Source organism: Saccopteryx leptura, chromosome 3 (assembly GCF_036850995.1).
Source record: "Saccopteryx leptura isolate mSacLep1 chromosome 3, mSacLep1_pri_phased_curated, whole genome shotgun sequence".
In the NCBI taxonomy this organism is placed as follows: domain Eukaryota; kingdom Metazoa; phylum Chordata; class Mammalia; order Chiroptera; family Emballonuridae; genus Saccopteryx; species Saccopteryx leptura.
This window is the reverse complement of record NC_089505.1, coordinates 335,564,549-335,591,996: the sequence shown is the minus strand read 5'-3', so window position 1 is coordinate 335,591,996 and position 27,448 is coordinate 335,564,549. Positions and strand designations below refer to the sequence as shown.

General features: G+C 36.8%; 1 protein-coding gene and 1 pseudogene across 1 annotated transcript in view; one reads left to right on the top strand and one right to left on the bottom strand.

Moving 5' to 3' along the window:
- STK3 (serine/threonine kinase 3) overlaps positions 1-27,448 on the top strand; it is a 374,136-nt gene that overhangs the window by 47,359 nt on the left and 299,329 nt on the right. Inside the window, exons 2-3 of the mRNA XM_066379205.1 lie at positions 14,287-14,367; positions 18,401-18,529. Of these exons, the coding sequence (XP_066235302.1) occupies positions 14,287-14,367; positions 18,401-18,529 (210 nt within the window). The remainder of the gene's footprint in view (positions 1-14,286; positions 14,368-18,400; positions 18,530-27,448) is intronic.
- On the bottom strand, positions 20,360-22,003 carry LOC136397507 (transcription factor SPT20 homolog pseudogene; annotated as a pseudogene).

Here is a 27,448-nt window from a genome sequence, read left to right as displayed (position 1 = left end):
TTCATTGATTGCTTCCTCATATGTGCCTTGACCACAGGCCTTCAGCAGACCAAGTAACCCCTTGCTTGAGCCAGCAACCTTGGGTCCAAGCTGGTGAGCTTTTTGCTCAAGCCAGATGAGCCCGCACTCAAGCTGGCGACCTTGGGGTCTCAAACCTGAGTCCTTCTGCATCCCAGTCCGATGCTCTATCTACTGCGCCACCGCCTGGTCAGGCCCTTTGGCTATTTTTAAATTGAGTTTCTTGTTGAGTTGTAGAAGTTCTTTATTCTGGGTGTTATCTCCTAATCTAATATAGAGGTTGGGGCTAAAGTAGGTTTGTAGTTGTGAGTTCAGGAAACCTGTAGTTTATTCTTGTATTATTTGTTAATTATTGTATTATTTTTTATATGAATAACTGTAAACCTACTTTTGCTACACCCTGTATGGTTTGCAGATATTTTCTCTCATTTTGTTGATTGCCGTTTTGCTCTGTTGATTGTTTCTTTTAATGCTCAGAAGTTTTTAAGTTTGATATAGTCCCATTTGTCTGTTTTTGCTTTTGTTGCCTGTGCTTTTGGTATTATTTCCAAGAAATAATTTCCAAATCTAATGTTCTTTAAGCTTTTCCTTCTAGTTTTATAGTTCTAGGTCTTAGGTTTAGGTCTTTAATCTATTTCAAGTTAATTTTTGTGTTTGGTAAGGTAAGGGCCCAGGTTTATTCTTTCGCATGTACAATGACTATCTCATTTTGCCTGCACCATTTGCTGTCCTTTTCCCATTGTGTAGCCTTGGCACCCATGTTGATGATCATTTGGTATAATATGTAAGGGTTTATTTCTGGGCTCTTTACTCTCTGTTTATTGATTTATATATCTGTCTTTATACCAGTACCACGGTGTCTTGATTACTGTTTTGTAGTATGTTTTGAAAACGGGAATTGTAAGACCTCTAACTTTATTTTTTCCCAAGATCATTTAGACTCTTGGGGGATCCCTTGAGATTTCATATGAGTTTGAGGATCTTTTTCCTATTACAGCAAAAATATATGCCTTTGGGATGTTGAGAAAGATTATATTCAGTCTGTATGTTGCTTTGGGTAGTATGGACGTTTAAACAACATTTAGTCTTCAATCAACATGAGAAAACTGGGTATCTTTCCATTTATTTGTGTCTTTTTATAAGTAATCCTTTGTGTTTTTAGTGTGTGCCTTTCATTTCCTTGATTAAATTTATTCTTAAGTACTTTATCCTTTTTTTTAAATATCATAATGAATGGGATTTTAAAAAATTAATTTTGATTTAGTATTGGTCATTGATGATGTATAGAAGTGTGGTTGAGTTTTGTGTATTGATTTTGTATCCTGCTACTTTGCTAGTTATAACAGTTTGTTAGTTATAACAGTTTCTTTTTTCTGGAATCTTCAGAGTTTTCTACATGAAATCATGTCATCTGTGAACAGAGATAATTTTACTTTTCCCCCCAGTTCTTCTTTTAGTTCTGTTTCTTGTCTTACTGCTCTGTCTTGGAGCATGTACTATGTTGAAAGTAGTGGGCATCATTGTCTTCATTCTGATTTTAGAGGACAGCTTTCAGTCTTTTAGCATAAGTATGTTGTGAGCTTTTCATTATATTGAGGTAGTTTCTTTTTGTTTTCTAGATTGAGTGTTTTTATCATGCAAGGGTGTTGAATTTTGCCAAGTGCTTTTTCTGCATCAATTAAAATGACTAGGGTTTATGTCCTTTATTTTTGTTAATGATTGAGTTTCATGTATTGAACAAGTCTTACATTCTAGGTATAATTTTCACTTGGTCATGATGCATAATCCTTTTAATGTTAGCTGTTGAATTTTGTTTGCTAGTATTATGTTGGGTATTTTTGCATCAATATTTATTAAGGATATTGGGCTATAGTTTTAATGCTGTGGTTTTGATATCAGAACAATGCTGGCCTCATAGAATGATTTTAGAAATGTTTTCTCCTCTTCAGTTGTTTGGAAGAGTTTGAGGAGTATTGGTGTTTATTCTTCCTTTAAATATTTCCTAGAATTTTCCGGTAGAACCATTTAATACTAGGGTAATATGCACTTGAGAAGAGTATGCATTCTGCTGTTGTTGAGTAAAAGAAATTTTTTTGTTCTGTATTTACCTGTTATTCTTTATTCCTTTAAAAAAATTTTTTTATTTATTGATTATTTGTGAGAGAAGAAGGGAGACAGAGAAGGAGAGATGAAAACATTGATTTGTTTCTGTATGTGCCCTGACCAGGGATCGAACCAGCAGCCTTTGCTCATTGCAGTGGAACTATAACCAACTGAGTTATCCTGCCAGGGCTGATGCTCTTTACAGCTAGTGCTCGACTTACAACCACGATTGGTTCCGACAGACCAGTCGTAACACGATTTGGTCATAAGTTGAGTAGGCTATATGTACTGAACTGTGAAATGATGTTATAAAAATCTTTAAGTCATATTTTATCATAATTTTCTTTCCTCCTTCGTACTGCTTAATTACCTCATTTTCGTGTCGAGATCAATGGCCTTTCTTTCCTTCTTGGCAGGCTGAGGCGTAGACAAAGACAATTTCCTCTTGGTAGGGGTTTGATGAATCTTGGGAGGGGTTTGATGAAAAATATCCAAGACACGAAACACAAATTGCTGTACTGAGTCTGGGATAACAGTTGAAATGGTGCACGTGGAGATGGTTAGTGCTACTGGAAGCTGGTCCGCACTGTTGTATGCCCAGCTGGGCAACGCTTGCGCTGCCAGACGCAGAGCAGTTGTGGCTAGCGACTGTAGTCATAAAGTCGAATGGCCGTAAGTCGCATAGGTCGTAAGTCGATCAATACCTGTATTCCTTTGTGTAGATTTATGTTTCCTTTGGCATCAGTTTCTTTTAGCCTGAAGAACTGTTTTTAACCATTTATTGAATTCCCTTAACCTTTTGTTTGAAAACATTTTAATTTATTTACCTTTCATTTATTGAGGATATTTTCATTTGATATAGAATTTTAGGTTGACTAGTTTTCTTGCAGCACTTTAAACGTGTTGTCTCATTTTCTTTTGGCTTGCTTAGTGTTTGGCAAGAAGCTTGCAATCGTCTTTGTTTTGTTCTGATGTAAGTAATATGTTTTTCCTGTCATGAAGTATATTCTCCATTATACTGATGTTCAACAATTTAATTATAATATATCTCTGTGTGTGTATGTGTGTGCATTTTTCTTTTTAGATTTGTTGTGTTTCCTGCATCGGTAGGTTTGTTTTCATAAAAGTTGGAAAATGGCCATTATTTCCCCCCTTTCTCTCTACATTTATCTGTCTGTCTTCTGTCTAATGCTCTATACCTACCTGTTGATCTTTATTTATATCTATCCATATATTCTTTAATTTCATGTGGGGCTCAGGCTTTCTTTTAAACATTTTTTTCAAGTTATTCATATTTTTTGCTGCACTCTTTAATCTCAGATTCTAGCAGTGAAAACTTCATTTTAGCATCTCTAAAATTTCCATTTACTCTTTTTCTTCCTTCCATTTTCTTATCATCTGTAAGTATGTGGGACATAGTCATAATTGCTTTTTACAAGATGCAGTCGAGCCCTGCTCAGGTAGCTCAGTTGGTTAGAATGCTGTCCCGATTTAGCAAGGTTGCGAGTTGGATTCCTGGTCAGGGCATGCACAAGAATCAACCAGTGAATGCATAAATAAATGGAACAACAAATCGGTGTTTCTCTTTCTTTCTTTCCTCTCTCTCTCTCTCTCTCTCTCTCTCTACACACACACACACACACACACACACACACACACACACACACACACAACTTGACCCTTAAACAGCACTGATTTGAACTGTGCAGGTCCACTTATATGCAAACTTTTTTCATTCTGTGTATAAGTAGACCTGTGCTGTTTAAATTGCAGTTGTTCAATGAGTCAGCTGTATCTTTAATAAGAAGTTGGAAATCTGTATATGTGGAGGTACAACTTAAGTTATTTACAAATTTTTGACTGTATGGTGGCTGGTGACCCTAAACCTTATGTTATTCAAGGGCCAACTGTATTTTTCTATTAAATCCACCATTTCTACCATTTCTGTCTTTTTTAATTGACTAATTTTTCTTATTATGAGTCATAGTTCCTGATTTCAGATATGTTTATTAATATTTGACTGAATTTCTGAAATTGTAAGTTTTATATTGTTGAATACACACGTGTGTGTGTGAGAGAGAGAGACAGACAGACAGACAGGAAGGGAGAGAGATGAGAAGCATAAACTTGTATTTGTGGTACTTTAGTTGTTCATTGATTGCTCCTCATACATGCCTTGAACGATGGGCTCTAGGCAAGCCAGGGACTCTTGCTCAATCAAGCCAATGACCTTGAGCTCAAGCCAGCAACCTTTAGGTTCAAGCCAGCGACCTTTGGGTTCAAGCCAGCGACCATGGGATCATGTCTATGATCCCACACTCAAGCCATCAACCCCATGCTCAAGCTGATGAATCTTTTCTCAAGTCAGATGAACCTGCGCTCAAGCTGGTGACCTTGAGATTTTCAACCTGGGTCCTCAAGCATCCTAGGTTGACACTCTATCCACAGTGCCACTTGGAGCAAGGGTCACCAGCTTGAGCCCAAGGTTGCTGGCTCGAGCAAGGGGTCACTTGGTCTGCTGTAGCCCCCCAGTCAAGGCACATATGAGAAAATCAATGGACAACTAAGGAACGCAACAAAGAATTGATATTTCTCATCTCTCTCCCTTCCTGACTGTCTATCCCTATCTGACCCTCTCTCTCACTCTCTCTGTCTCTGCCACAAAAAAAAAAAAAAAAAAAAAGAAGATGTTATAGACTTTTCTGATAGGCTGTTGCTACTTTGTGGATTGACTCACTGTTTTTGAGGCTTGTTTTTAAGTTCCTTTGGGGAGAATCGAAAGTAGCCTTTATGTTTTGATGGCTACTGAAGGACTTTTGTATTATAAGAGTTCTCTCAGCTTTTCTTGGTGGTAAAGATTTCTGGCCTTGTGTGACCTCTTGGAATTGTTCTTTTATAGCTCCCTGGTCATTGTTTTTCCTGAGGAAATTTATTTTGTTGGGCTTAGTAGAGTGTTTTTTTGTAAGCATGCACGGATTGGCATTTAGCTAAATATAAATAGTAAAGGTAGATTCTGGACCCCTTTCTCTGCAGTAGCTCTCTTCTTGCAGGTTCTCTGAAATGCAAAACTACTAGGCTCTGTTTGGGTTCTTTTTTCCCTCTGCTGCAGTCTGGGCAAACCACTAGTTTTAAAGCCTTGGTGATAGTGAGGCTTACTTATTTCTTTCCCTTTTCTCAGGGATCAGTTCTGTATATCTAATTTCTGAAAGTAGTTGTTTCCTATATTTTGTTGAATTTCTAGTTCTTCTTTTCTTTTTTTTAAGAGAGGCAGGGTGAGAAAGAAAGACAGTAACATTGAGCTGCTCCTGTATGTGCCCTGACTGGGGATTCAAACTGGCAACCCATGCACTTTGGGATGACATTCCAGAGCTAGCCAGCCAGGGCTTAACTTTTTATTGATTTTTAGAGAGACTGAGAGAGGAAGGGAGAGAGAGGGGAGTGGGAGGGGAAGAATTTGTTGTTCACTAAGTCATACATTTTTTGGTTGCTTCCTGTGTGTGCCCTGACCAGAGATTGAACCTGTAACCTTGTTTTTTGGGGACGATGCTATTAAACCAGTTGAGCTAACTGGCCAGGGCCAAGTTTCTAGTTATTTACAGCAGACATATAATTCTAGATCCTGTACTCCCTCTGGTCAGAAGTGGAAATTATGTAATTCATACTTTTAAAACTTTGTCTAAACTTTCAAAAATTTTTGACGTGGTCGAGCACTACCTTCTTGTCTTACATGACCTCATTTCTTAAATTTAGTGTTTTCCTGTAATCTGTTTTCTCCTTGACCCTTATTTCTTCTTAAACATTTTCTTGATGATATTATCCCTTCTTATGACTTCAGGCTCCATGTGTGTGACAATGGCACCAAAAATATTTCAACTCATCTCTTTTGGGATTCGTGTGTATATATATATATATTTGCTTACTGGAAATCTACATTTGTTTGAGTTGACATAAACCCATCATATTCCCCTTCAAAAACATTTTTTTTTCTGATATATGTTAGTTTGGTAAATGACATTGCCGTTCACTGATTTGCTTAACCCAAAGACTTCAGAGACATGCTCAACCCTTCTCTTTCTGCTCACCCCATATTTAATCAAAACGACTTCCTGTTTATCATGCCTCTTTAATATCTTGAATAGCTTATCTTCTATCCATTCTTACTGTCAGTATTATGTTCTATGCATCTACATATTGAATCAGTTTCTGAATAGCCTTTCTTTTCTACTGTTGCTCACTGCATGTCCTTCCTCTGCATTTTAGTGGAAGTGATCTTTTATTTTTTTCGGTCCAAGACTTTTATTTGTGACAGTTCTTTTTTTTTATTTTCTTTCTTTTTTTAAATTTTTTTTATTAATTTTGATGGGGTGACATTGATAAATTAGGGTACATATGTTCAGAGAAAACATCTCCAGGTTTTTTTGACATTTGATTATGATGCATACCCATCACCCAAAGTCAAATTGTCTACCGTCACCTTCTATCTGGTTTTCTTTGTGCCCCTCTCCTCACCCCACCCCCTCCCTCTCACCTCCCCTCCATAACCACCACACTCTTGTCCATGTCTCTGAGTCTCATTTCTATGTCTCACCTATGTATGGAATCATATAGTTCTTAGTTTTTTCTGATTTACTTATTTCGCTCAGTATAATGTTATCAAGGCCCATCTATGTTGTTGTAAAATATCCGATGCCATCATTTCTTATGGCTGAGTAGTATTCCATAGTTATATATATGTACCAAATCTTTTTAATCCACTCATCCACTGATGGATACTTGGGCTGTTTCCAGATTTTTGCTATTGTGAACAATGCTGCCATAAACATGGGGGTGCATTTCTCCTTTTGAAACAGTGCTATGGTGTTCTTGGGGTATACTCCTAAAAGTGGGATAGCTGGGTCAAAAGGCAGTTCGATTTTTAATTCTTTGAGGAATCTCCATATTGTTTTCCACAGTGGCTGCACCAGTCTGCATTCCCACCAGCAGAGCAGGAGGGTTCCCTTTTCTCCACATCCTCACCATCACTTATTCTGTGTTGTTTTGTTGATGAGCGCCATTCTGACTGGTGTGGGGTGATATCTCATTGTGGTTTTAATTTGCATTTCTCTGATGATTAGTGATGTTGAGCATTTTTTCATATGCCTATTGGCCATCTGTATGTTCTCTTTGGAGAAGTGTCTATTCATTTCTTTTGCCCATTTTTTGATTGGATTGTTTGTCTTCCTGGTGTTGAATTTTACAAGTTCTTTATAAATTTTGATTATTAACCCCTTATCAGATATATTGTCGAATATGTTCTCCCATTGTGTGGCTTGTCATTTTATTCTGTTCTTATTGTCTTTAGCTGTGCAAAAGCTTTTTAGTTTGATATAGTCCCATTTGTTTATCCTGTCTTTTATTTCAGTTGCCCGTGGAGATAAATTGGCAAATATATTGTTGCGAGAGATGTCGGAAAGCTTACTGCCTATGTTTTCTTCTAAGATGCTTATGGTTTCATGGCTTACATTTAAGTCTTTTATCCATTTTGAGTTTATTTTTGTGAATGGTGTAAGTCGGTGGTCTAATTTTATTTTTTTGCAGGTAGCTGTCCAATTTTCGCAATACCATTTGTTGAAGAGGCTGTCTTTACTCCATTGTATACTCTTACCTCCTTTGTCAAATATCAGTCGTTCATAAAGGTGTGGGTTTATTTCTTGGTTCTCTGTTCTGTTCCATTGCCTGTTCTTATGCCAGTACCAGGCTGTTTTGAGTACAATGGCCTGGTAGTATAACTTGATATCAGGAAGTGTGATACTTCCCACTTTATTCTTTCTTTTCAAGATTGCTGAGGCTATTCGTGTTCTTTTTTTGGTTCCATATAAATTTTTGTAATATGTGTTCTATATCTTTGAAGTAAGTCATTGGTATTTTAATCGGTATTGCATTGAATTTATAAATTGCTTTGGGTAATATAGACATTTTAATGATGTTTATTCTTCCTAACCATGAGCACAGTATATGCTTCCACTTGTTTGTATCTTCCTTGATTTCTTTTATCAATGTTTTATAATTTTCCAAGTACAAGTTTTTAATCTCCTTGGTTAAATTTACTCCTAGGTACTTTATTTTTTTGGTTGCAATAGTGAAGGGGATTGTTTCCTTAATTTCTCTTTCTGACAGTTCATTGTTGGTGTATAAAAATGCCTCTGATTTCTGAGTATTAATTTTATATCCTGCCACCTTGCTGAATTCATTTATCGGGTCCAGTAGTTTTTTGACTGAGACTTTAGGGTTTTCTATATATAATATCATATCATCTGCAAATAATGATAGTTTTACTTCTTCTTTTCCAATTTGGATGCCTTTTATTTCTTCTTCTTGTCTGATTGCTGTGGCTAGGACTTCCAGGACTATGTTGAATAAGAGCGGTGAAAGGGGGCACCCCTGCCTTGTTCCTGATCTTAAGGGGATTGCTTTTAATTTTTGCCCATTGAGTATGATGTTGGCTGTGGGTTTGTCATAGATGGCCTTTATCATGTTGGGGTATGTTCCCTATATTCCCACTTTGCTGAGAGTTTTGATCATGAATGGGAGGTGGATTATATCAAATGCTTTTTGTGCATATATTGAAATTATCATGTGGTTTTTTCCTTCCTTTGGTTTATGTGATGAATCACATTGATTGATTTGCAAATATTGTATCAGCCTTGCCTCCCAAGAATAACTCCTTCTTGATCATGATGTATGATTTTTTTTCATATATTGCTGGATCTGGTTTGCTTATATTTTGTTGAGGATTTTAGCATCTAAATTCATCAGGGATATTGACCTATAATTTTCTTTCTTTCTTCCTTTTTTTTTTTGGTATTTTTCTGAAGCTGGAAACAGGGAGAGACAGTCAGACAGACTCCAGCATGTGTCCGACCGGGATCCACCCAGCACACCCACCAGGGGCGATGCTCTGCCCACCAGGGGGCGATGCTCTGCCCCTTTGGGGCGTCGCTCTGCCGCGACCAGAGCCACTCTAGCGCCTGGGGCAGAGGCCAAGGAGCCATCCATAGCGCCAGGGCCATCTTTGCTCCAATGGAGCCTTGGCTGCGGGAGGGGAAGAGAGAGACAGAGAGAAAGTTGGGGGTGGGGATGGAGAAGCAAATGGGCGCTTCCCCTATGTTCCCTGGCCGGGAATCGAACCCGGGTCCCCCACACGCCATGCTGACGCTCTACCGCTGAGCCAACCGGCCAGGGCCTTGACCTATAATTTTCTTTCTTTATGTTGTCTTTGCCTGGTTTTGGAATCAGAATTATGCTTGCCTCATAAAAGGAGCTTGGAAGTCTTCCTTCCTCTTGAATTTTTTGAAATAGCTTGAGAAGGATAAGAGTTAGTTCTTCTTTGAATATTTGGTAGAATTCACTTGTGAAGTCATCAGGCCCAGGACTTTTCTTTGTTGGGAGTTTTTGATAACTGTTTCAATCTCATTTGTTGTAATCGGTCTGTTTAGGTTTGCTGATTCTTCCAGATTGATTTTTGGAAGATCATATGTTTCAAGGAATTTGTCCATTTCATCTAGGTTGTCTAGTTTTTTGGCATATAGTTCTTCATAGTATTTTCTTACAATGTTTTGTATTTCTGTTGTGTCAGTTGTTATTTCTCCACTCTCATTTCTAATTTTATTTGAGTCCTCTCTCTTTTTTTCTCAGTGAGTCTGGTTAAAGGTTCATCGATCTTGTTTACCTTTTCAAAGAACCAGCTCCTGGTTTCATTGATCCTCTGTATTGTTTCTTTAGCCTCTGTGTCATTTATTTCTGTTCTGATCTTTATTATTTCCTTCCTTCTACTACCTCTGGGCTTTACTTGCTGTTCTTTTTCTAGTTCTTTTAGATGCAGAGTCAAGTTGTTTCTTTGAGCTTTTTCTAGCTTCCTAAGGTATGCTTGTAATGCTATGAACTTCCCTCTCAGGACTGCTTTTGCTGTGTCGCATAAATTTTGAGTTGATGTATGCTCATTGTCATTCATTTCTAGGAATTTTTTTATTTCTTCTTTGATCTCATTGTTAACCCATTTGTCATTTAATATGCTATTTAGTTTCCAGATGTTTGAGTATTTTTCACTTTTTCTGTTGTTGATTTCTAGTTACATGCCATTGTGATCAGAGAAAATGCTCGATATGATTTCAATCTTCTTAAATTTGTTGAGACTGCTTTTGTGCCCTAACATGTGTTCTATCCTAGAGAATGTACCATGAGCACTTGAAAAGAATGTATATTCTGCTGCTTTAGGGTGAAAGATTCTGAAGATATCTATTAAATCAAGTTGATCTAGTGTGTCCTTTAAGTCTGCTGTTTCTTTGTTAATTTTCTTTCTTGAGGATCTATCTAGTGATGTTAGTGACATATCGAAATCCCCTCCTATTATAGTATTGCTGTTGATCTCACCCTTTATATCCATCAAAGTTTGCTTTATATATTTAGGTGCTCCTATATTAGGTGCGTAGATATTTATAATGATTATATCTTCCTGTTGAATTGCTCCCTTTATCATTATGTAATGACCTTCTTTATCTCTTACTATAGCCTTTGTTTTAAAGTTCAATTTATTCTTTAAAATTGTATTCCACTTTTGCTATATTCTTTTTCCCCTTTGATCTGCTTACAATAAGCTCCTTAGCATTATTTGCAGCATAAGTTTGGTTGTAGTGAATTCCTTGAGTTGTTTTTTTGTTTGTTTGTTTGTTTGGGAAGCTTTTTATTTCTCCTTCAATTTTAAACTATAGCCTTGCTGGATAAAGTAGTCTTGGTTGTAGGCTCTTTTTCTGCATTACTTTTAATATTTCTTGCCATTCCCTTCTGGCCTCAAGTGTTTCTGTTGAGAAGTCGGATGTCATCCTTATGGGGGCTCCTTTGTAGGTGATAGCCTTTTTTTCTCTAGCAGCTTTTAATATTTTCTCTTTATCACTTAGCTTTGGTATTTTAATTATGGTGTGTCTTGGTGTAGATTTCTTTGGGTTTCTTTTTAATGGAGTTCTCTATGTTTCTTGAACTTGTGGGACTTTTTCCTGCCTCAATTTAGGGAAGTTTTCAGCTAAGATTTGATTGAACAAAGTCTCTATTCCTTGTTCTTTCTCTTCTTCTTCTGGAACCTCTATGATGCGGATGTTTTTTCTCTTCATGTTGTCACAGAGCTCTCAGAGTTTCTTTAAACTTTTTGAGTCTCTTTTTTTTTTCTGCTCTGCTTCTGTGCCTTCATTTATCTTGTCCTCTAACTTGCTGATTTGATCCTCAGCTTCATCCATCCTGCTTTTAATTCTTTCCATTGTGGTCTTCATTTCTGATATTGTATTTGTCATTTCTGACTGATTCTTTTTTTATTATTTCATTGTCCTTTTTTATATTTGTTATCTCTTTATTTAGGTGATCATAATGACTATCTGTTGTTGTTCTAAGATCTTTGACCATCCTAACAATCATTGTTTTAAACTCTGCATCTGGTAATTTTGTTATATCTAACTCATTCAGGTCCTTTTCTGGGGATTTCTCTTAATTCATTTGGGTTGCATTTCTCTGCCTTCCCATTTTGTTTGTGTATAAGAAGGGTTTGGCCTCTGGAGTCCAATGGGTGTGACCTCTGTGTTCCCTGTGTGTGGTCTTTCTACAGGCCCACCACCCCCTCTGCTGCTGCCTCAGGTGTTCAGGTATGGGCGTTGCCGGCACCTGCCCTCTTTGCCTGTCTCTGCCTACCTCCATGGGAGGGGCTATATTCACGTGCCTGGGTCTACAAGCCATGGCCAGCCTTGGCCTTTGCCTTGCCCCCGTGTGTGGGGTTGTGCGCTGCACCCAGGGCCTCCAGCCTTGGCACCAAGGGCGGGGGTGAATACCTTTGCTCTGTTGCGGGTCTTTTTTTGTCCCCTGGAGCCCCGGGTGAGTGGTTGTGAAAGAGATTTTCTGCGCAGTCCCTTTGAGAAGAATCCTGGGTCTGAGAAATCTCTCTCTTTCTCAGAAACAGTATCCTGACTTGGTTTGCTGCTAAATACTGTTCATACGCCTCTTCTAGGTGTTGTTGTGAGTCGGGGGTGCAGAGAGAGAGATCAGCAGATGAAATCATTGTGGACTAGCAAAGGACCACCACTCGGTCAGGCAAATGGCACCGAGTTTGCACTGTGTCCTATTTTTATTCACAAGATTTCAAAGAGCTTGTTTACTGAGAAATTGGCATAACATCAAACATAACTTTTACTTAATGATACATGGAATACATTGCATGATAGCTTAATAACAATATAATATCAAAAGGCATTAATTGCTATTGCTTCTATGGTTCCCACAACATTCCTCTCTTTATCTCAAGGGATAACCTTGAAAGGAACAGAAATCTTATGAGAATGTTTTACTGAGAAAAAAGCCTAGCAACTGCCTTCAGTCACATAGACCTGTTTTAGTGACCCGCTTTCGAGTCACAAAACAAGTCTCTTGGCAAAACATTCTTTCCTTGTTGGCTGTGTTCCCATCCAAGGCCATGCAATGGATTTTTCCACTACATCTAGGCTCTGGGGCTGCAGGTTGGGGCTTTGTTCCTGGGATTCAGGACCCTCCTCTCTCTGCAAAACTCTCTTCCTGCCACGCGAGTCTCTCCGGGCTGCCGTTCGCTCCAGGGAGCTGGGCAGCCCTCTCCACGTATCTGCTTTTCCTACCAGTCTCAGTGTGGCTTCTTCAGTGTTCCTTGGTTGAAGAGTCCTTTTAGTTTACTCCAAAGTTGGTTTTTCCAGATGAAGGTTCTTAAAATTAAGTTGTAATCCATTTTGGTTCTGGGAGTTGGAAGTTGGTACGTCTGCTTACTCCATCAACCGTCATTCCACAGAGACTGACTGAGCATGTGCTGGATTTCAGGTATAAGATCTGGAAGTGATCTTTTAAAATAGAGCTCATTGACATATTTTGCAAGGCTTTTTAAAAAACTTCACCATACATATGGATGATTTTTTTAAAAGAGAAAATAGAAAAGGAAAAACAAAAAAGACCAGAAGAATGGCAAACAACCAAATAGATCATAAAACTAAAAAGTTGTAAGTGAAATCTAAATATAAGTAAAAATATCTATGATCTAAACAAAGACTAATTTCTCTTGTATACATATAAGAAAAAGACCAAAAATCCAGTAGAAAAATGAGCAAAGAATATGACTATATGGTTTAATTTCATAACTATATTAGGAGTTACTCAACTTCACTCATACTAAGAGAAATACAAACTAAATCCACACTCTGATTTACAAGTTTTCACCTAACTTATTGGTTGAAACCCAGATATTTGGTTAAATACTCTGTTGGTGGAACTGTAGGAAAGAAGTTGTGCTGTATATTACTGGTAGAAGAATAAATTGGTATAAGTCCCTTGGAGGGCAGTTTGCTAATACTTATCAATATACATATATTTAATAACATACAATTATATTAGATAAAATGTAACAATATAATCAATAACTTTAACAATTACTATATTATATGAGTTATATATTATATATCAAGTTTTTATTGTAATGATTTTATTAAATATATAATTAACTTTATAACATGATTGTACTAATATTTACTTAATACATACACTTTTGAATTTGTGTGTGTATATGTATGTCCTGTGTATGCACATGTACATGTACATATTTGCTTGACCTCATAGTTTCTGGGATTTTATCCTACAGATATACTAATACATGTATGAACTGACTTATGGATAAGCTTATGCATCACAGTGTTATTTATAATAGCAAAAAGGAACCTAGATATCCATAAATAAGGAATTCGTAAGAGATCCTGCATCTTTCTAACAAAGTAGAATGTAGATATAGGGGGGGAAATGCAGATGCTTTCTATGTACTTATGTTGTATAGATCTTCAACATAAGTTACATGTTGTTATGTTAAGTGAAAACAGCAAAGTGTATAATAGTATGGATAAAAAAGAATGTGTATAAAATGCTATCTGTGTGTTGAAAGGAGGAGAAATAAAAACATTCATATTTGTATAAAGGTTTCACAGGAAGCCAAATAAAAGTGATTATTCTTTGAGGTGTTTCTGAACAGAATATTTTTTGTATTTTTTTTTTATATTTGAGTTTTGAATTATCTGAATATATTGCCTCTTTAAAAGAAAATCTAAATTTGTATTATATTTTCTTTTTTTCTTTTTTTATCACCAGTAAGCTAAAAAAGCTGAGTGAAGACAGTTTGACTAAGCAGCCTGAAGAAGTTTTTGATGTGTTAGAGAAACTTGGGGAAGGGTAAGTACAAAAAATATGAAGGTAGCATTTACATAATGATAGAACAATTACCGTAGTTTTTTGCTCCATAAGACACACCTGACCATAAGACACACCAAGGGTTTTAAGGAGGAAAATAAGAAAAAAAAATTCTGAACCAAAATTGTGTGTTAAAATATTTAAGAAAATATTGTATTTTTCACTCCATAGGACGCACGGGCATTTTCCTCTCCACTATTGGGGGGGAAAAGTGCGTCTTATGGAGCAAAAAATACAGTATAAATAAATATACTATATAATATTAATTTTTTGCTAGGTATATTTGCTTGAATTCAATAGGAATAATATATAGGGATCATACCTCAACATAATAAAGGCTAAATATGACAAGCCCATAGTTAACATCATATTATTGATGAAAAGCTTAAAACTTTTCTTCTAAGATCATGAACAAGACAGGGATGGCTACTCTGGCCACTTTTATTCAGCCTGGTACTGGAAGTCTTAGCCAGAGCAGTTAGGCAAGAAAAAGAAATAAAAAGCATCCAGATCAGAAAGGAAGAAATAAAACTGTATTTGTAGATGACAATATTATATAGAGATTATACCAAAAAACTTAGCATTTGTATACAAATTTAGTAAAGTTGCAGGATAGAAATTAATATACAAAAAACAGTTGCAATTTTATAACAGACTATCATGAAGAGAAATTGAGAAACTAGTTCCATTTACAGTTGCATCAAAAAGAGTAAAATACCTAGAAATAAATTTAACCAAGATAGTGAAAACTCCACAAACACTGAAAACTCTAAGACAGAAAAAAAATGGAAAGATACTCTGTGTTCATGGATTGAGAGAATTAATATGTTAAAATATTCATACTACACAAGGCAGCCTACAGATTCAATTGCAATGCCTATCAATATTCCAATGGCATTTTTCACTTAACTAGAACAAAGAATCCTAAAATTTATATTGAACTAGAAAATACCCCTAAAAGCCAAAGCAATCTTGAGAAAAAAGAACAAAGTTGAAGGTATCATGCGCTTTTTTTGTATTTTTTTTTTTCTGAAGCTGGAAACGGGGAGGCAGTCAGACAGACTCCCGCATGCGCCCGACCAGGATCCACTCAGCATGCCCACCAGGGGGCGATGCTCTGCCCATCCGGGGCGTCACTCTGTCATGACCAGAGCCACTCTAGCGCCTGGGGCAGAGGCCAAGGAGCCATCCCCAGCGCCCGGGCCATCTTTTGCTCCAATGGAGCCTTGGCTGCGGGAGGGGAAGAGAGAGACAGAGAAGAAGGAGAGGGGGAGAGGTGGAGAAGCAGATGGGTGCCTCTCCTGTATGCCCTGGCCAGGAATCGAACTCGGGACTTCTGCACACCAGGCCGACGCTCTACCACTGAGCCAACCAGCCAGGGCCATGCTCTTTTATTTTAAACTACATTATAAAGCTATAGTAATCAAAGCAGTATAAAAACAGACACTTGCCCGACCTGTGGAGCCAAGGCTTGCAGCCATCCCACGAGTGGGCTCCTCCTGCAAGGGTGGGGCGAAAGCCCGGAAACAGGCGGAGACCTGCAGCTGAGCAAAGGTGCTTGCCACTGCCCTCAGGGCTGAGCATAATGCCACCCATGGGGGCGGGGCAAAGGCCAAGGCCACCAAGGCTCGTACACCCGAGCACGTGATCACAGCCACTCCCGTGAAGGAGAGACGGAAACCACAGCAACAGCCCCAGTGGGCAGGCACCGGCAACGCCCATACCTGAATGCCCTATGCAGCAACAGCAGAGGGGGTGGCGCGCCTGCAGACAGACCATACCTAGGGAACAGAGGCCACACCCAGTGGACTCCAGTGGCCAAAACCTTCCTTTACTCAGAGAAAATGAGAAGGCAGAGAAATGCAACACAAATGAATCAAGAGAAATTCCCAGAATAGGCCCTTAATGAATCAGATATAACCAAATTATCAGATGCATAATAACGATTGTTAGGATGCTCAAAGATATTAGAACAACAATAGATGGTAATTACGAACACCTAAATAGATAGCAAATATAAAAAAGGACATTGAAATAATAAAAAAAAACCCAGACACTTATAGACTAGAGAAGCCCAGAAATAAACCCATTCATATATGATCAGTCAATTTATGACAGAGGAGCCAAGAATATACAACTGGGAAAGGATAGTCTCTACAGTAAGTGATGTTCAGAAAACTGGACAGTTAAATGGAAAAGATTGATACTGGACCCCATCTTATACCATACACAAAAATCAACTCAAAATGGATTAACCCTTTGAGTAGTGGGTTTTTTCATGCTTGCTGACCCCCAAGAGTGAGTTCTTTTTTTAAAAAATGAAATTAGTTCCAATTCTAGTTTTATTGACTTAAAATCATGTTTGTTTGATAAACAATTTATGGAAACAAGAAGAACATTTGCCTTTTTTTAATATTGCTTTACACATCTTTAAAATAAAAAATTTTATATGATCGTACTCTGGATGGTCAGGAGGCACGATGACATACATGAATGTTTGTACTACTCAAAGTGTTAATTGGAATGTTCAGTTTTATCTATTGAGTTGTATGATTTCTTTCTGTACTTTGAATATTAACCTCTTAGTAGATATATAATATACAAATATTTTTTCCCATTTCACAAGTTGACCTTTCATTTTATTGGTTTCCATTTCTGTGCAGAGCTGTTTAGTTTGATGTAGTCCTGTCTGTTTATTTTTTCCTTTAGTTATCTTCATTTTGGTGTCAAATCCAAAAATTAATTGCCAAGACAGATGTCAAAGAGCTTTCTTACTCCAGCTTTTTTCTTCTAGGAGTTTTATGGGTTTAAGGTCTTACATTCAAGTCTTTAAGGGGAGATATGTATGTGTATGTGTGTAAGTTAGTACTATACACATATACATGTGACTTAAGTTAGCAAACTGAGTTAAATTACTTCAGAAAGCTCAGAAGTTAGGATAAAATTCATTCTGTTAAAGTAGCTGCTTTATCACTTATTTTAAAATATTGTAATTTGGAAGTGATTCTGCATATTTTCCCAATATTAGGAACCATTCCTTGTCTTTCAATGGCTTGCACTTCTCTTTTGTTACAATATTGTAGTGAGAAGAACATGATCTTTGGAGTCAGAATATGTTTGAATTCTGGTCTTACTGGTTACTAGCATATGAGTCTCTGTTTTCTCATCTTTTAAAATTACTATAATAGTATTTTACCTCACAGTTGAGAGTGATGATTTTATTATACATGTACAACACCAAGCATAGGGGTGCTTGGCTTACAATAAGAACTTAGTATGTGATAGCAGTTTTTACTTCATTTTCTAATTCATACCAAAGTGTAAATGGCTTCCCTCTTTTTTGTTTTGTTTTTTAAAAACACGTAAATATTTAATTGGCAAAGTTTCAAGAGTTGTAACAGAGATAGTTTTTGGGCAAATGGCCTTAAGATCCTTCACGCATTTTATTTATATATAATTATGTAGTCTTCCTCTTGAGGAAATGATAGTGAAAGGAGCATTTGAGGATACCTACCTTGGGTCTAAGACTTAGGGAGGGGACCATATTTTTTGCTTCTCTAACTTTGGTATCACGTGGTTTGCAGCTGAGGGTTTCAATTACAGTGAAGCAGTTTGAACAGCCATGGGATGATTTTACTTAAGGTGGTATCAGCCTTTGCTCCTAATTTGAGACTTTGGCTGTTTTTAGTCTGTATTTCATTCTGTTAATTTCCATTTATATCTTCTTAATACTGTAGTTGTTTAAGTTAAGAAACTGTAAGTTTGTTTATTTCATTCATAATAAAAACAAATCTGTATATTAACTTGATGATTTTAATAGGTTTAAAGTCAATAACTGAAGCAATAAAACTAAGGTGTAATTCACTTTTCTTATTATTTGTTTACTTTGATTTGTCATCAATAAATTGTGTTTTAAACTAGAAAAGACTACATGCAAAATCTCATTGTAGATTCTTTTTCTCATAGTTATGGTGTTTGAAAGGAAAAAAAAAACCCAAATGTCTTGTTTTTTTAGGTCTTATGGAAGTGTATTTAAAGCAATACATAAAGAATCTGGTCAAGTTGTGGCAATTAAACAAGTACCAGTTGAGTCAGATCTTCAGGAAATAATCAAAGAAATTTCCATAATGCAGCAATGCGACAGGTATGAAGAGATTTTATTTGTTTACCTTCATTTTGATGAGTTTTGCTAATAATGTATAATAAAATATGATCTTCGGTCATCCTTTTAGTTTTATGACTTTCCATTGGAAATGAGACTAATCCTTCAAGGAATATGAGGGTTACTTCGTAGGGTTGTCTTTAGGACTGATAGCTCTTAAGCAGAAATGATGTTATAAAGCAACATGTGGTGATAGAAAATACTCAGTTTTCTCATTTTCAGGGGAAATTTATGGGTGAAAATCATTTTTTGATGTTAAGGGAAGTCATTTAACAGTCTTTTTTCATATAACTTTTTGCTAATTAAAAAATGTTTATATAACTCTAATTCATTCAATAAACAAACATGTACTGAACATCCCAGTGGACCAGGTACTGTGCCAGGATCTAGGAATATGAAGAGAACTAAGGTACTGTTTTTCTTTTTGAAGGGCTGGCTGATAATGTAGTTTAGAAGACAGATACTTAAAATAAATAGCTATAATAAAGGTCAGTCACTATACTGACTGGTGTGTGGGGTGATGTGACAACAAGGAGACTGGCACCTATCTCAGCCACGGGGAGGAAATCTGAAATGCTGGGGAAGGGTTAAGTTGGTGGACAGATGGAGGGATGAAAGAGTAAAGAGAGGGAGAGGTAGAGAGATGAAAAACAGCTCACTGATATGTGCTGTTCTGATGAGGTTTAGAATTCCTGGAGTAGAAAGTGTGAGACAGAAATTTGTGTGAACTCAATTTGAATAGTAAATGGTGCTGATCATGAAGGGACTTAATACACTCTATTAAGTAACCCAATCTTTATAAGGGATGCAGAGTATGTAAATTAGGAGGTTATTTAGCCTGTAGTTATTTGATCAAAGAGGGAGTTAGTATTCTTCCTTTACAAAAGGTCTAGATAGGGTTGGTATAGCATAAACAATGTAACAACTGTCTTAAGCTTCTTATACTGTGCCTTTTTAAGCATGTGGCCCTTGTTTTCATGCTTATTATCTCATGGTTATAAGAGGGCTGCTCCAGCTACAGAGTTATGTCTGTATTCCAGGCATGAGGGAGAAGGGAAGAAGCAGGAATGGGTTTTCCCAGAACTCCCTAGCTGTATTTATCAGAATTGACAGGTGACTTAGAATCAGTGACTTAGAGGCAGCTAGGCATATGGTCACCGCTAATCAAATCAGGTCCCTATTAGTAAGAGATCTATGGAAAGCTTTCTCTTCCAACATAAGATTCATATAAACTCTGGCTCATGAACTAGCTGAATAATGTTAACAGAACTTTGCTACTTGGGTAATTTTGCTTTCCTTTATTTGTGTGTTATTTATTTAGATATTGTTATATATTTTCCATTAGGTTGTATTAACTGTAAATTCAGGTGGTGATAGAAAAAGAATAAATTCCTTAGTCTTCATCCCCAGGTAAAAAAATATAGTTACAAAATTTCTCCTGACCTTTCTATTAATTTGATAGCTGGATAAGAATATGGTTTCTACAGGTTGATGAAGAAAAGGAAAGATTGAGCATAGCATAATGCTAGGCCCTTCAGGGGCTTAATGCTTACACATTGCTATGAGGGGGCACCTAAAGGTACATGTTTAATTCCTAGCACATCAAATTTATCCAGACAAACAATTGTACAAAGCACAGTAGTAAAGTGAATATTTGATAGATAATACAGCATCCTTAATAGTAACTGTGTACTTCTGTTTAAATGTAGAATGTAGAGAAAATCTGTTGTGAATGACGTATGTATTTTATCAACTTAAACAAAAACAAAAAACAAAAAAATAAAACCAAAAGCTCTTGAGGTGTTTTCCTTTTTAGCTTTCATGTCTTTGTGAAGAACTGGCAGGTGACAGGACAGCTGGAGAAAGCACCCTGACTTGAGGTGCACAGGTGACTTCTGAGAAAGACTTGGTGGCTTAGAAGCAGGAGGGAGAGTTGGAGATTTAAGAAAGCTGCTGACAAAAAAAAAAAAAAAAAGGAAGAAAGAAAGCTGCTGACCTGTTGTGAAGTAAAATAGTTACTTGAGGAACCATTTCCGGAGTTTGAGGGAGTTTGAGGGGTGGAGGTCAGTATTTTACTCCTTTTCCCTGTACTGTACTGAAGACAAAACCGACACGGTCTCAGGCTGTTCTTGTTCTTTCCCTGGGGAAAGCTGATTTAAACTATGCTAGCTGAGCCACTGGAGCTGTGCAACAAATGGATTGGACGCTTGGCTTCATTCTGGACCAATTCCTGATACTGCTTGACTAACCCTCTCAGCATCAGTCTTTGATCCAATAAATGAGCCAATTTGAATGATCATCTGTGGTGGATTGTGATAGAGACATCTCGCTGTCAATTTCTTTATCTTCTTTACATGGCTGAATTTTACCATAGTAAAGTGGATCACCAAGTGACTGCTAATGGTCAGCTTTGTATTCTGATTCTGATTACCAGCTTCATATTTAAATACATAATAATCTTTTACATCATGGGCTGTCCAGCTGGTTGGTATTGAGTCATCATATTTGATAGACTTTTCCACGTTACCATATATTTTCACATCCACTTCAAAAAGTATAGCCAAACTATAGTGACTACATTTTCACATATCTACACAATTTCCTGCTTTAGAAATTTTGAGGTTATAATACTGACTGGTTTTCTTTCTTTTATTTAAGAAGGCAAGTTATTTTAGCCGAGGAGGAGGTGGACAGTGAGACAGATCCTGCTATAGATTCAGAGAGGACTTGGAATACCTTTTGAAACACTGTTTCATGGAGCAGGCGTTCATCTCTTGCTTGTTATGGAGCAGTCTGTTTGCAGTGCGTGTTAATGGCTTAAAAAGGATCAAGACACTAGTTCAGCTGTAGTCAGATTCAGTGGCCTCTCAAGCAAAAGTTTGTTTTCCTGCATCCATTTATAGTCATGACTTGTATTGAATGTTTACCACAGATTAAAGTAGGCATTGTTGGATGTGAGAGAATGGATCTGCTTTGTTAACCTGGAGATTTCATATTACTAGACTGTCGCTCTACTCATGCATTTCTGCTATGACTCATCTACAATGAAAAATATTAACCTGAGATTTTTCTAGGATAGAAAAATCAGCCAAAGTAGAAGGCAATTCTTCTGCATTCAAGTAGTCTAGCAATTCCCTTCTTCCTAAGGTAGTTGAATAGTCTCAGAATCTCATCCACATTTTTTCCCTGAGCATCAAAGAATATCCCTAATTTCTTGGGTACATAGGTTGACCACTAAACATGACAATGTCTCTGGCATAACAAGCTTCTCTAACAAGTTCACATTTCTTCTTAATTTCTGCTTAAACTCAGGCTTCTTTTCACATTCTTTAATATAAATTTTTTAAATACATATTTTCTTTCACTAGATAGGTATTTCCTTTTAGGAGTTCTCTCTCAAATACTTTCAATGACACACTCCATACAATCCAAAGTTTGTTCTAAAGCTTGTTCCATTTTGGTATAAAATAGGGGTCTTAAAAGAACTTTTAACTGCTTTGATGGAGTAGGGTGAAAACCGTGTCCTTAATATCAGTTTTACCGTGCTCTCACCCGACCTGGCTCTTTTGCGCTTACCCTGCCACGTGCACGTGCACGCCCCTCACCAGTGTGTTGCTATTATTATTTACTGTTATGGTTAAGACTAGTTCAAGGACTAGTGTTGGGCTTCAGATATTTTAATTAAGTGTGGTCTAAGAAAGGCAAGGTCTCAACTATTAACTGTTGAATATCTTTTCCTCTAACCTTTGTGCATCTTGGAACCTATCAACTCACTCAGCTTTCTGCAACAGCTTCCTATTTGTTTTGTCTTTCATTTTTGACTCCTCTAACCCATTTTCTTCCCAGAAGCTAGAATGAGTTTTCTAAAATGCAAGCCTAAAGCCTTCCCCTGTTTAAAACTTAAGCGGCTCCCCATTGCTGGATAGAGCCTACCTCCTAGGGGTGGCAACAAAGTCCCCTGTGCTCTGGTCAGTGCTTAATTAAGCTTACAGTCTTCTCTCACCTAAATTTTTTTTTAAGCAGCTGTTTCCTGCATCTTTGTCACCTGTCTCTTAAATTCTTTGAGTTTGGGATTATGTCTTATATAAGACATATATCTCACAAAATGTAAGACAGTTTCTTACTAAACAGGGGTCCTGCCCCACAGCGATTACTCAAATACTAATGGGTACTTCTGACCCCTGTCTGAGCAGGGAATATCCAGAAGGAACTTTGTATTGTATTCTAAGACCAAACAATTTTTGGAGATTTATTTATTCATTTTAGAGAGAGAGAGAGGGAAAGGGGTGGGGAGGAGTGGTCAGCATTAACTTGTAGTTGCTTCCCGTATGTGCCTTGACCAGCAAGCCCGGGACTTTGAACCTGCTACCTCAGGGTTCCAGGCTGACACTTTATCCACTGTGCCACCACAGGTCAGGCTGAAACCAGAATTTTCATTGTTGCAGACAGTCTTTTCAAATTCCTGTTCTGTTAATATCTCTATATAGCCTTTTAATAATAAAACTGAGAATCATCTTTATTTCTTTTTTGATACTTCTGATGACACTGTTGTGTAGATTTTTCTTTCAGAAATGTCTTTACTGTCTTTATCTTTCTCTTCATTCTTTGAGAGAAGGAATCACTTTTCTTAGCACCCATTACAATGCCTAGCACTGTACTTTTTATTGAATGAGTGTGAGTGGATACATACAGTATGTATGAGTAACATGGGGAAGAACATTATAGATTGAGGGAATCCCAGGGAAATCTGGTTCTTGTTCTTATTATAAACTTTCAATTTCTAAGGGGAAGGAAAATAAAGAATAAAAAGGGAGGAAAGTAAGAATAAAATTCTAGAAATATTGTACCACTTTGTAGCACAGTGCCTTGCACATAGTAGATACTTCCCACATATCTGTTGAATAAAATAAGTAGATAGTGAAACAAATATTGATATGAATGGTTCCTGCTTTTTATATTTTGCTCTCAAATTCATACTCTGTATAGGAAATAGTAAGAGAAGTTAGTTTGTTGAAAGAGTCTAAAAGAGCTTAAAGATAAAATGAAAGGTAAACTAGGAAATGACAGAGCAAGCATTACATTTTAGCTGCTAATTACTAGTATTAATGTAAATGAGAAATTGGCATGAAAATGATTTGGAAGATAACAGTACAAACTGAAAAATTCCCACATGTGATAGTAGAATTTTGGTTAGAGAAAATGGGATTTGTATTTCTGAAATTAAAATATTTTAATAAGTCTACTCACGTATTTGGGCACTTGGTAAATTGTCTTGCTTTCTACACTCAAAACAGAGAGAAGAGGGTAGTTTCCCTTGGAAGGGATAGGTAGGCAGGAGAAACAGGGTCTGAATAATTTCAGTGGGCTCTTGGCATTGTCTGGTACATGGCCCTAGAGTAATTAGGACAGAGAAATAGTGGCCCTGGCCATGGTTGGGGATAGAGACTCCAGACTGGTTTGTTTGTATATGAAAGGTGTGGCCTTAGGTGCTATCTCTAGGAAATAGCTTACTCTGAGAGGCATTGCCAGCAAGTCCCAGACGTTAGAGTATCACAAATACAGAATATAAAAAGATATTCTCAATATAATCTCTTGCATGCATAGACTAACATAACCTTGTAAGTGGTCTGTGTTCATATTTGCTTTTCTACAATCTAGCTTTGATGCAGCAGAGAAATCTTTAAAGTGTAAATTAGGTTATCATATTCCTCTGCTTAAACTTCTTTGATCTTATCTTGCATAAATAATGAAGTCCAATCGCCTTACCTTGGCTTTGCAGTCCTTCATTATTAGTTTCCTGCTTCCATCAGGAACTCTGTTATGTTCTACCTTATTCTTCACCCACCTTATTCTAGGCACAGACAGTTCTTGTTGCCTAAATGCTCTTCATCCGGCTATCTTCTAGTCAGCCTTTGAATCTTAGTTTAAATGTTAGTCCATTGACGAGGTCTAAATTAGGTCCCTTTTGTTAATTTTTCTGTTGGTTGTTCATTTGTTCACTTATTGCTCTTGTTTGTACATATAATAAGGGAGGCACTGAGCAAAAATGTACAACAAGACAGAGGGGCACCTACTCTTATGGAGCTTCTTTTCTTCTGGGGGAGGCAGATAAAGGTCAATGACAAAGTAAGTACAGATGTTATAAGTGCTTTAAAATAAAAAAGAGGACTGGTATAGAAGGTATCAGAGGATGACCAAAAGTAGGCTACTATATTGTATGCCAGTGGTTCTCAAACTTTTTGAAGTCGGGGCGCATTTAAAATCCTACAAATAATTGTAGGCACACTATATACAAATTTCTGAGAAATATGTTATAATAATTAAGTCAGATATTAAAGAAAAAAGTATAAAGTCCAAGCATGCTTTTGTGGTAACTAAACAAAATAAATATGATAAAATTAAATTTATTCTGACATTAAAAAACATTTTTATGTTACAATTTTTGAGTTATGCTTTTTAGAATTTGTAAAAAGGAGGGGTTAAAAAATAAAATAATGACAAAAATGGTATCTTTTTTATACAGTGGTACCTTGAGATACGAATTTAATTCGTTCTCTAACCGAGCTCGTAAGTCAGTCAACTCGTATATCAAACTGCTGATACTGGACCCGAGCGCCAATGTGCCAGCTAGTGGCAGCTTCCCGAATCATGACTCGTTTCAGAATTTTGCTCAGATCTCAAACAAAAATATGGACAGAGTCGCAGCTCATATCTTAAATAATTCGTATGTTGGTCTGTTCGTATCTCAAGGTACCACTGTATATAGATACATTCTTAGTAAGATTTAGTAAATTCAGCAGGTCCCGGTGCGAATGTGTTAAGTTTTTTCATTCTTGTGTTTATGAGAAACATGAACCTGATGTGTCCTAGCAATTTCTTCAATGTTTTGTTATATATTTGAAAGGCAAACTCTCATTTCCTCGTCAGTACATTGAAGAATTCCTCTCTTTTTACTCTTAATTGTGTTGAGGGTAGAAAATCCTAATTCACATAAATAAGATGTTGAAAATTGTAAAAAAATATTCAAAGCTTTTTTAGATATTGCCACATACTGTTCTTTTATAGAAATCCAAAAGGCTTCAAGAGATAATTCCTTATGTTTAATCATCAATCCACGATCAGTGGATATAGCTGTCAGTTCTTCTTCTTCTGTTAATGTTAAACCAAAATCACTTGAAGCTTCCATGAATGGGTTTCTAACCCAATCGTTTTGTTCAGTGTTAAGTGATGGAAAATGCTATAAATTAAATTCTGCCTGACAGCCTTCAAGTCCTATTTTATTTACATTTAACTTTTGCTCATTTCCAGAATCGGATTCTTCAATATCACACTTCTTTTTGAGAAATCTGTCCATTTTATTTGGGTGTATTTATCTAAAAATAATATAATGATGTGTTAATAATAAATATAGTAATGATGTGTTAACAAAAAGAGTGGTATTTCCATAATGAAATGGTATAATAGAGTAACTATATTTATTTTTATATCTGGGCGGGCACATGCCATGAACCAGCACAGCTAGTAATTCCAGGTCCTGAGTGGGAACTGTGCGGAATTAAGAAAATACGAGGAACTAAGAAAAATACAGGGTCAGGAGGGTCCTGTCATTGCTTCGGGCAAGAACAAAGTGTGCCCCAAAACTATATCTTGCTTTATTTATGGGGCAAAGTGAGGCCATTAGTAAATCTTAACTTTATACCAAACAAAGGATAGAAGAAACTTGTCTCCAGTCTTTCCGGGGAACATGGGGGGTAGTGTAAACAATCCAGCAGCCTTTTGCAACCTAATCAGGCAAGTGAGGTGGGAGGTTGGGCAGACTGTCAGCTTATAGCCAATTCCCCACACCTATGTCCCCCCCAAATCTAAACTCCAAAAACCCTTTTGGTTTTTTGGTCCCCAACAGGCACATATTTCTCTGGAATACCATAGGCCCTGTGGCGTAGGGCGCACCTGGAAATCTTCTAGGGTGCACCAGTGCACCCTGGCACACAGTTTGAGAACCACTGCTGTATTCATATTAATCTTAAGCATTTCTTTCTTTTCCAAAGCTAATTTGTAATCCATTCACATTCACTGAAGGGAGGATATTTTATTGTTAGTGCTCCCCCTTGTCTACTTTGTTTCTTCATATACTCCAAGTCAGGAGCTACCATGGAATATGAGTGTATTTAATTCTTTCATATGAACTAGGAACAATTTTGTTTGCAGAACTGATGAATGCAAAATAAAATCTCAGCCATTTTATCTCATAGCATCTTTCTTTTCTTTCCAAAGTTAATTATATTTGTGGTTTTACTTCTCTAACGTCTGTGCATTTCATGTGGATGAATGCTCTAGGAGAGAATTGTGTCTAGTTCACCACTGCATATCGAACATGTGGTCTTATGTGTGACTTAAGTATAGAGTCAATGAATGAATGCTAAGTAAATGATAGAAACTATATTTGGGTGTGTGTCCTTAATGTGGCTCTTTAGTTCTATCTGCTTACTTTTCTAGGTTAAAATTATTGAGGCCATGTTTTACTTCATAGAACTATTGAACTTTGATCTATCTACTTGATTGTGTATCAGAATGGGCCACAAATTACTTTTTGAAGAGAATTTTACCTTGCTCCAAAGGCTTTCTCTTGACTCACCCCTAAAGAGAGAAAGAGTTGTCTTTTCAATTAGCTGCCCATGTTAGAACCACTAATTTTCGTAAGAGGTGTCATTTGTACCCTTAGAATTGCTGAGTACTTAGTATATATTGCAAAATAAAATACATACACACTTTATGTGTACTTTTCAGTGAATATAATCTTGAACTCACTGTTAATACCTTTCAGAATTTTGAATAAGAAAATGAATATTTAAAGAGTTTTCTGAAGGATACGCAGTTTGTCTTCTGGAGTGAAGTTTAACT